This window comes from Sinocyclocheilus grahami, unplaced genomic scaffold, assembly GCF_001515645.1.
Source record: "Sinocyclocheilus grahami isolate Dianchi unplaced genomic scaffold, SAMN03320097.WGS_v1.1 scaffold708.1, whole genome shotgun sequence".
In the NCBI taxonomy this organism is placed as follows: domain Eukaryota; kingdom Metazoa; phylum Chordata; class Actinopteri; order Cypriniformes; family Cyprinidae; genus Sinocyclocheilus; species Sinocyclocheilus grahami.
Genome location: NW_015505887.1, coordinates 508,867 through 519,621, shown reverse-complemented (window position 1 = coordinate 519,621; position 10,755 = coordinate 508,867). Strand labels below are relative to the sequence as shown.

At 36.0% G+C, this 10,755-nt stretch overlaps 2 protein-coding genes across 3 annotated transcripts in view; one reads left to right on the top strand and one right to left on the bottom strand.

Moving 5' to 3' along the window:
• Positions 1-438, bottom strand: part of sh3glb2a (SH3-domain GRB2-like endophilin B2a) — a gene marked incomplete at its 5' end in the record, with an annotated part of 22,518 nt that extends 22,080 nt beyond the window's left edge. The window contains one exon of the mRNA XM_016244097.1: positions 291-438. Within this exon, the coding sequence (XP_016099583.1) occupies positions 291-438 (148 nt within the window). The remainder of the gene's footprint in view (positions 1-290) is intronic.
• A 2,792-nt stretch (positions 439-3,230) lies between these two features.
• On the top strand, positions 3,231-9,137 carry LOC107560046 (uncharacterized). Of its 2 annotated transcripts, XM_016244102.1 has the most exons (5): positions 3,231-3,268; positions 5,351-5,621; positions 5,770-5,879; positions 6,638-6,853; positions 8,787-9,137. In XM_016244102.1, exons 2-5 carry the CDS (start codon positions 5,425-5,427, stop codon positions 8,933-8,935), a joined length of 672 nt encoding a protein of 223 aa, XP_016099588.1. In that variant the 5' UTR covers positions 3,231-3,268; positions 5,351-5,424; the 3' UTR covers positions 8,936-9,137. The 2 variants fall into 2 exon arrangements, with proteins under 2 accessions (XP_016099588.1, XP_016099586.1); XM_016244100.1 differs by lacking the exon at positions 3,231-3,268 and having other exon boundaries at positions 5,294-5,621.
• Positions 9,138-10,755: the final 1,618 nt, after the last annotated feature.

Here is a 10,755-nt window from a genome sequence, read left to right as displayed (position 1 = left end):
ATTTATTTATTTATTTATATAAATCGATTAAAGCATTGATTGGGGGGCATCAGAATAAAATGGAGAATTTTATTTAATAAACAAATAATCTCTTTTCTCCAAAAGAGCTGAATAATGTCATTATCATCACACACAGTAGTTGATGTTCGATCAAAGCCTTGATCAGATATTATACTCCAGAACATGTTCAAGGTGCCCCAGATGAAACACAGCTCACAGAAGTAGTCCAAAGTGCCCTGAAGTATCACCCTTATATATCAGGTGTGTCCAGGTCACGAGCACCTGCTCACCAGGGTTTGGCTGAAGCACAACTTCAGTCTGTCGGTAGATTTTCTCGGTCCAGTTTTTGGTGCAGTCAGCTCTGGACAGCAGATTCTCAAAGTGAGTGTCCAGCTCGGTCTTCTCAGCCTGTCCCAGTTTCTCCTCTGTAAACTGAAGCAGAAGTCACAAGATCAACAAGAATCGGTCATATTCCTGAGAGCAAACGCATTAAAAAAATAATAACAAACAGTCAGTGTTGGGGAGTAACTAGTTACATGTAACTAAATTACACAATTTACAGTTTTTTTCAACTGCTTACACACAGAATCTTTACTTGTCACACAATTTCTGAAACCTGACACTCAACACCAGAACCACACACCAAATCTGCAAAACCATACACTAATTCTCAGCCTTTGACTCAGTTTTCAATTTCATAAAACACTTTTTGCAAAACACAACACACAATTCTCTATGTAACACACAAAAATCTATTAGGAAGTATCTTGATTTCCTTTTTCAAACACAACCAATCAAAATGCCACACTAACTCAACAGTGACACTAACTCCTCACACGTGCAAACACTCATTGCTTTACTTACCACCAAGCAATCATGGCTTTAGAATAGGCCTATAAATACACATCTACACAACTACACATGGTGGATGTATTTCTTTTCTTTTGTCCTGTGTAATACTGTATTCACAACCACAAATGCTTACAGTAAAAAAAAAAAAGTTTTGTTTCAACAATCTTGCTTTTGTGTTTACCATGAATTTTTCAACATCTCTGCCAATTACTTTCAATCTTGAACAGAAATGCACATAAGAGCTCATGAAAGAAGAGCTTAGGGCTGGACGATATGGCCAAAATTTATATCACGATATATTTCTTAAAGAGCTTTAGGTTTTAAATAACTGTGTGTATATGATATATCCAAAAACATAATATTATGGCAAATAGTGCTGGGCGGTATACCGGTTCATACCGAATACTGGTGTTTATTTTTGTTATGATATGAATTTTTAAAATACCGCAATACCGGTGTATGTCGCTTAAACAACGTTGGGAACGTGACACTGTTTGAAAGAGGCATGACATTTTTGAGAAAATGATAAAAAATTCTGGCGGTGGCTGGCAACTTTTTTCAAAAACGCTGGCAGGGAAAGAGTTAATGGACTGCTATCTTAAAACATTTTATTTCATTTCTTTTAATTTTCCAAAAATGTATTGAACTTTGCTCTAATTTCTGTATTTTGGGCTTGTTCCCTTTCTAGACTTAGATATTTAATTTGGCATTAAATATATTTAATATATAATATTAAATTATTACAAAATACTTAGTATATAAGTTATATATATAACTTATAAAGTAATATAATAACTTACATTATAATATATATATATATATATAAAATCATGGCGGGGGAGGGGGTTTTCATACGCGTTTGGCCAATCATTGTCTACTTACGTCACGATTAGTACCAGTTGTGCTGGTTAGGAGCTAATTTGGTTCTCGAAAAAGGCAGTCCGGTACTAAAATCGCTCCCGGTTCCGGCGGTGCGAAAACGCCCAAAAGTGGGTAGTTCCACAATTAGTTCTGGTACTATGAAAAGTTTCCCAAGCGTGAAAGTTCAGAAACTGAAGCTGTAGAACTAATAGAACGTGATGACACAGAAGAACTCATCCACAATATCCACACTGACCTCCACAAATATCCACCGCCCGCTGCCATCAGCTCCCGCGTGTCACACACACGAGCATGACTTTAGCACTAGATTTAGCAACTTTCAGGCCCTTTTAGCGGATTTTTTCAATAGACTATTCATACTGACAAACCTAGAGTCTTTTCTGGATAAAGCTTAGCTATGGTTCAGTTGGAGGATTTCTTCAGTGCTGTCCCGCGAGCGTGAGGTCTGTCTTTCCCGGAGAAGTGTCGCCTCTCTCGGCGTCTGTTCTGTGCAGTGAGAGGCAGAGAAGCACCACAGCCGACTCGTCAATAAATGAGTACAAAACAGCGTTTCCTAGCATCTGTCACTTACTGATTGTTTGGAATTATAAATATGAGCGTATTCGTCTGTTAATATCACATGCACTTTTGTTTGTTGTTGTTTTTAGTTTATTACTCAGATGCAGGCAGTGCTCTGCATGAGACAAAAGAGTAATCTAGCCAAAACAACCGCATAGCTGCTCTTTAGTGTAGATGCATGTTGATTTTATCAGACGATGCCGCGATTATAAATGAGAGTGACTCCTGGTTAACACGTATTGAAAGGGCTCGTGTTTAGTTACAATTTAGTGTGGATTATTTTTTGACAATATTCACTCATCATGACAGTAAAATAGTGCATTCTAAGTCAATATACTGCAGTATTTCCTCTCAATCAGTAGAAAATATGGTTAACACCCGCTCATGCATGAAAAAAAATACCGTCATGTACCGTGAAACCGGTATAATTTTGGAAAATACCGTGATATAAATTTTTTGTCATACCGCCCAGCACTAATAGCAAAGGTGTTTGCAACACAAGACAAATGTTTGCTTTTGAGATATGTTTGTGATATTTTGAATGCAGCGCTTCATTTTACAAGAGATGAGAGGCATTTTGCATTTTGTGTGTGCAATTCTTGGATTTGTGTGTTAAGTTTTGAAAATAAGAGGCAAAGTTTTGAAAATGTGTTTAAGCGGTTGAAAAAAACTAATTACAAAATAAATATAACTGTAATCTGTTACAGCTACTGAGAAAAAAATGTGTAATTAAAGTAGTTACTTATGAAAATGTTAAAGATTACAAAGGGGGGTTACATCTGAATATTTACACACACACACACAAACACACACACAAACACAAACACACAAACACAAACACACACACACACACACACAAACACACACACACACACACACACAAACACACAAACACACAAACACAGCCCCATAAACCCAAACCCGAAGACTTGTCAGATAAGAGCTGAGGTGAGCTAATCGTAGTCTGAAGACCCAGGTAAACAATTAATTAATATTTTCTGTTTCTTATAGTAGTTTTGTATTGTTTTTAGTGTGATCAACGTTTGCGTAAGTAGTAGACGTATTTGGGAAGTAACACGTAACATTTTAATTATATTTTGCTAAAATGAACGAAATGACTCGAAAAAAGATTCGTTCGTTTTGCTGAACGAGACTCAAAGGTCCGAGTCGGTAAAATGATCCGAACTTCCCATCACGGGTTGCCAGGTTTTCACAACAAAACCCGCACAATCGCTACTCAAAACTAGCCTTTTCGCTTTCCGGGGGGTAAATACACGTAAAATACACGTTTTTGGCAGGGTTCCTCCGGTAAAATTCGCATTCCATGTGCTAACTATCAGGTTATTGTGCTCGCTTCAACCAGTGACAACAGTGTTAAAGTATCCAAATTCCGCGGGAAAACCGCGGACTTGGCAACGGTTTCTCTGAGACTCGAGCGGTTATTCCTGCAGGGGGCGCTGCGCGGCTCACGAATACAATCCTCCATTGAGTCGCATTCAAATCTCAGAAAGCATTTTATCTTACTGGAAACATTTGTGCGGGGAAGAGTATAATCGTTTGAATCTGTTAACTCCAAAAGATCAATAGCTAACATAGAAATAGAAATCCCCCATAGAAAACTCTATAAAATGACTCTTAAACTCCTTAACCACAACCGACTGTGATTGGTCCATCCTAACAGCGCTGAGAAAAGTAACAGTTACCAGGTGAGGTTACGCCGTATCACTTTAATCCCCGGAATAATTAATAATATTAATAATAAAAAATAATAACATTAATAATTTACACCTGGATAACGACACTGAGAAACTTTAATAGAAATTTAATTTATTAAAAATATATATTTTTTTAATTATAATTCTAATTATTACGGACAAATTAGAGGCAGCTTCGGCCAACCACTCCCCACTTATTGCAATTCTGCTTATTATATTTCAAAGGGCTAGTGTGTGTATTTAATTAGAGGCACAAGTGCGCTCATCGGTCTACTGCTCCGCCTTATTTAAAGAGCAATAGCACAGCTGAGATTGCATGAATTCATGAAAATAAAGATGAAATCACAACTAGCACTTTTCACTTTGTTGAAGGACACAGTCACAGTCACTGGACGTTCAGAAATAACCTTTTCATAACTTAATGAGAATGTTAGCAAAACGATCTTAGAAGATATATTGCTTGCTCAATATCTCAATATTCACATTTTTTTATGAATCCCCCAAAAATAATTGTAAAAACATATGAATTATGGCTTATAAAATCATTTTACTTACTGTAATCTCAGTTTGTAACATACAGTATATAATATTTAGATTTTATACTATTATTTATTTTTTAAAGAAATTATGTTGAATATTGTAATCATTTGACTAACTGTAAATACAGTTTGTAATATATAGTTTTTATATTTTATACTATTATATTTAATAAAATTATATTATTTAATGTACACTTTATTAACTAAATACAGTTTGTAATATAGAACGGTATATTATATTATTTTTATAAAATGATGTAATCACTTTACTAACTGTAAATGCAGTTCGTAATATATTTTTATATTTTATACTATTATATATATATTTTAATAAATGTGTATATATATAATGTAATCATTTTACTAACTGTAAATACAGTTTGTAGTATATAAAATATATTTTATTAAATTTTATATATCATGTAATCACTTTACTAACTGTAAGTACAATTTGTAATATATTCATTTTTATATTTTATACTATTATATATATATATATTAATAAATGTGTATATATATAATGTAATCATTTTACTAACTGTAAATACAGTTTGTAATATATAAAATATATTTTATAAAATGTTATATATCATGTAATCACTTTATAACTGTAAATAGAGTTTGTAATAATGAGCTGTTCTGTTGCTGGTCTAGAGCTGTGCTGGAATCTGACACATTCATGTGCATTATTATCACTAGTGTGTTAACTGACTAGTGCTGCAGTGCTAGTTAGTGGTCAGACTCAGTAGTGGTGAATGTACGTGATGGTTCTCTCCGTTCTGACTGTGGTTTATTTCTCTTTAGGCCTCACAGCAGCGGTTCCTCCGTCCGAGCTGAAACACAGCGGCTGTATTAAAGTGAATGGGTGTAAATGTCTGATGAGGGATGGATCAGGTCTCATTGATCTGGCCTCAGTGGCGGATGAGGACGGGTTCATACAGCGACTCAAACCCCTGCCATCAGCGGTGGGAACCGCGGACGTGCTGCTGTCCTTCAGCCCGTGTCTGCCCTTCTCTCAGCCCGAGGACTTCAGCATCACCGCCTGCACCGATGTGGCTGCCTGTGTCATTATACGGTCAGTTCATCACATTTAAAATGATTTCTCTCAGTAGTAAACCGTTATGATCAATATACAAGCTCACAGAATATCCCATCTGTCGTTGGGATGAGGCATAATGTTATATATGTTTGTAAAGTGAACCTCATGGAAGATGTTTCTGTAGGATTCATCAGGACAACAGGTTCATCAGTCAGTACTTGAACTTTGGCAGACATGAAGGCAATAAATTCAGCTATAACGACTCAAAGAAAACTCTCACGGTGTCTTACTCCAGTAAGTAACTGTATCAAGCATGTCTGTAATTATTCACTTAAATGAAAGGCTTTTAGCAGATTCTCTTGTTCAGTGTCTCATCAACAGTACAATGATATTCTAAACAGATTTTGTAAATTGAAAAAAAAAAAAGTAAATGCTTTTTTAAATGAAATGTATTAGTTTAACATGAATTAAATTAACAATCATAAATATATCTTTATTTGTCAATTTGCAAACAGTAATTTATTTAAATTTTTATTTAATATTAAGTAAATTAATTTTTTTTATCCATTTAAACTGAATAAAACTGAAATTAAAATTGAAAGTCTGTGTCTACGTGTAGTTTTGAGCTCATCTATATGCCACTAAAAGTAAAATTTACAGCATTTTAATTTAATTTTTATATTTTTTGATTTCACTTTCATTTTAGTTAAAGTTTTAGTCATTTTTATTTGTTTTTTTTTGTTGTACTTTTTAGTAAGATTAGAAATGCTGCTAGCTAAAATAACATGTTTACATTTTTTAAATATTTAATTTTATTTCAGTTCATGCTTATTTTATTTTATTTCAAGTAACAAAAAAATGGTTTTAGTTAACTATAAAAATCCGGCTAACCATAGCAAGCAGCAAATCTCGCACAGTAAAGAAATTTCACAGGATCATTAAACAAATTCATCAAACAATTTCATGTAAATCTAAAGCTATCTGAAAGCAACAGAGAACATCTGCCATATATTTTGACCTCATGACCTCTGTGACCTCTGTCTCTCTATCAGTGTTGCCTGACAGCGAGCCTCAAACTGTGGTTCATTACCAGTGCAGCCCGAATCACTCCATCACTCACAGCCAGAGCTTCAGCGCAGACGGGCCCCTGCAGATGTGGGTGGAGAGTCCCTGTGCGTGCCCGAACGCCTGTGCGCTGGTGGACGTGGGTCCTGGGACCATCTTCCTCATCATCCTCTGCCTCAGTGTGACCGCTTACTTCATTATAGGTCATTCTGCATCTCTCAGATGAGCTTGTAGTGCAGTTGGAGTCCAGTAGAGGGCATTACAACCACATCAACAGCCCCAAATTGATTATAACTAAGGGTTATCTCAAAATTTCAGCTGTGTAGTCAGCATGTAAAAGCATTATATCTTGGCCAGGAGCGTTTCTAGCCTTGCAAGTAGTGCGAAGGGCCCCCATCCAAAATGTTCCCATATTTTGATGAACTTTTATGATACAGTTTTGGGTAGGCTATGTGGATATCGTTACCTGTACAAAATGCGGTGCTCGTTCACAAGCTGCACACGTCGAGCAATAAACAGAAGCTTCATCGCGGATACACAAACGATTTTGATTCATACAATGGATTGTAAATACTTTTTTTAATAAATAAATACAAGGTAACTTTTTATCTCGCACTTTTCTGAGTATATACCTCTCAAATCGGACTTTTTTCTCCCAATTCTGAGATTTAAAGGGGACATATCATGAAGATTTTTTCCGTGTTCAAGTGCTATAATCGGGTCCCCAGTGCATCTACCCAGAAAAGGTGAAAAGGGACAACCTAGTAACTTTGTTTTGGTAAGCCTTTCTCTGCAAGCATGTGGAAAAAAAACGAGCCGCTCAGATGTAAGAAGGGGATCTTATTATATTATCACCGCCCCTTAATCTGCACGTTTCCTCCCTCGGCGCTGCTGTTACTTAATATACAGATCTAATATAAACATGCGATTTCTTTCCCAGCTGTTTACCTTCACAGACATACTGTACAGACGTGTGTTTTTAACATATATCTGTGTGTATTTGACAGTTTAAGCGCAATAAGACATGAAAGAGAACTAAGTTTATTACTCACATGCCATGTGACAGCCGCTTCCTGTGCGCGTGCTTCAGATGTGTGCGCTCAGAAAACCCTATATCATAAGTTCAAACCGATATGGCTTTAAAACGCATGATTTCAGCGCGATATACATGATAATCAAAGCCAACCAGATTTCTCACAGAGTGCTGAGGTACCAGCTGTAAAGGCACATGCACAACCCTATTGTGGAAAAGGGGGCGGGAACAGAAGCTCATTTGCATTTAAAGATACATGCACGAAAACAGCGTGTTTCAACTTCCACTCAAAATAGGCATTTTCAAAATGATATAATAAATTATCTGTGGGGTATTTTGAGCTGAAGCTTCACAGACACATTTATGGGGACACCTGAGACTTATATTACATCTTGTAAAAAGGGCCATAATAGGTGCCCTTTAAAAAAAATCCATATAATAGAGCGCAATTACCTTTTATATTTTTTATTCCATGGCAAAAAAAAAACTGAATTTCGGGATGTAAAGAATTCCTAGGAAAAATGTCAAAATTTCGAGATAAACTCGCAAACGCATCACGCAATAAACAGAGTCTTGATCGCTGACACAAGAACCATATAGAGCACATTTGCGCATGGATTGTAGGTAAATACTGTCAAAAGGTTTTTAAAAAGTAATAATAAAAGGTAACTGCGAATTTTCCTCTTTCAATTCTGAGTTTATATCTCCCAATTCGGACTTTGTTTCTCCCAATTCTGAGATAAAAAAAAAAAAAAAAGTCGAAATTTCGAGATAAAAAGTTTAGTATTTTTATTTCATGGCGAAAAAAAATACTTTTGAGATTTAAACTCAGAATTTCGAAGAAAAAACTCAAAATTCGACATGCGAACTTGCAAATATAAATGCGTGGGACTGTTTTGTTAATCCCGCTCGTGAGTGATGAATGCCCGAATGAATCGCAAACTATTTAAGATCTTATTGCAAACCCGTTTGACCGAATAGATCAACAATAATTCATTCGCGATTAGCTAGTCTGATTCTGGTTTATCAGTAATATTTTACGGTATTTCACAGCGACGTATGGAAATGATCAGATGTCCTCATCTCCTCTCTTGTGTCTGTAGGATCATGTGCGCTTCGGCCGTTCAGGACTAGTAATGGTGTTCAGATGGCTCCAGAAGACAGTGTTTGGTGTATGATCTGCTATCAGCTCAGCGAGCGGCCCGACGGCAGCAGGCGGAAGCGGAACTACTCACTGACTGACACGCTGTGAACTCACTGGAGACATTATGCGACGTTACATTTCATAAACTCCAAATGCATATGTTACAAGGCCCACCCTTAAATAAACACTCCCCAGCACAACATGTTAGTTTAAATAGAAATCCCCAAGATTTATTGATGGCTTTACAGAGTATTTCACACACAGAATGATTTACTCACAAATTTCCCAAGCAAAATTGATTTAATAAAGCAAACTCAACTGAATAAATGACTCAGCGACTCTCTTATTAAGACAGGGGCTTGCCGCCACCTACTGGTAATTATACTGAACTGCAGGGGGTTTGTGAGTTTAATGAAAAGCTAATAATTAATTAAATCATAATAATGTAAAATTACAATAAATAATTTTGAAATAGCATCAGTCAAAATAAAAAACCTGCATGTCATGTGAAAATTAACCAACGTCAGAGAACCGTGAACATGCAAATGTGATACTTAATTACTGAAATATTTATTTTTATATCTCAGGGGTTCTTCAAGTAAATATATTTGGTAAAAGAGGTTCAGATGACAAAAAAGTTTGGGAATGCCTGCATTGCATGTAAATAAAAAATAATATGAATTTGTGCATTTTTATGTGTTTGAAAGACAAAAGCCTTCCAAAGACATAGTAATACATGGTTAAATAACCTACTGAGTGATAATACAAATAAAAATTAAAGTGTTCATCTGTAGTTGATGCAATGTGGAAACACTTCTTAAACCTGAAATGATTTTTGAAAATCCAGTGGTCAAATACTGTGTAGCCTCCTGACTAATGACTGGTCTTTGTGTGAATGTCCACAAAACTGGAAGACTTTCTGAGTCTATATAAGCGGTAGACAGTGATAGAAAGGACCATTTAAAAGATGAAAAAGAGGAATTAGGGGGAATCAAACCTATATTAATAATTTATTGCTATTATGTGAATAATATGTAATCATGTAATCAATAAGAAAATAACTGTAGTCTGATTAATAACTGAGTATTTTGAAATGTAATTTAATCTAATTACGAGTATCTTATTTAATTTTTGAAATCTGATTACGTAATCCAGATTGCATGAAATCAGTTAAAAATCCACCTATTCCTTTTTTTTATAATCCCCATAAACCAAATCAGTCTCATTAGACATGTCGTTTCGGTTCTCTGAGCATTGTGATGTCACATTGTTTAGGCCCCGCCCACGGTCACTGACTGACACCGCCATATTAGCAGAGACCCCGCCCTTGAGTGAGCCGCACGCAATCCGGCATGTTTATCCTCACGCTAGGGCATTTAAAAGCAGCATTCAAGTTCTTATTAAAGCTATAGAAGTTATTCGGTCAAGAGCAGTGAGTGGTTTTCTGTTTTATTTATTGTTTGGCTCATATTAACAGCGTAGACAGCAGTAGGTACTCCATGTTATGTAGCAGTAGGTCATATGATGCTGCTAAAAAGAACATTATTTTGCGTTTTTGGTGTAATGAAATGTGTTTATGCGGTTTAAGGTTAAAAAAACACATTATTTTCCACATACTGTACATTATTGTTTCTCCTCTATGCCCTGCCTTTCTGAAACGCTTTTTACAAAGCTCATCGGTCTGAAAAGCGAGGTGTGCTGTGATTGGCCAGCTATCCAGTGTGTTGTGATTGGCCGAATACCTCAAGCGTGTGACGGAAATGTTACACCCCTCACCATACTGTGATGCCCCGTCAGGCCGGAGCGTAGCATAAAACCATGTCTGCATTTGTGATCGGACAAATCACAAACAACAAGCGCTACTCTACACTGCCCAAACTCGTGTTTGAATCGTCAGTGGCAAATTCTTTAAATATAGAAAACGTACT

Coding starts and splice junctions, on each gene's coding strand:
- LOC107560046 (XM_016244100.1), top strand. CDS start 5,302: ATGTACGTGATGGTTCTCTCCGTTCTGACTGTGGTTTATTTCTCTTTA. Junction 5,880..6,637: donor TCTCACGGTGTCTTACTCCA/GTAAGTAACTGT, acceptor TCTCTCTATCAG/TGTTGCCTGACAGCGAGCCT. Junction 6,854..8,786: donor GACCGCTTACTTCATTATAG/GTCATTCTGCAT, acceptor TTGTGTCTGTAG/GATCATGTGCGCTTCGGCCG.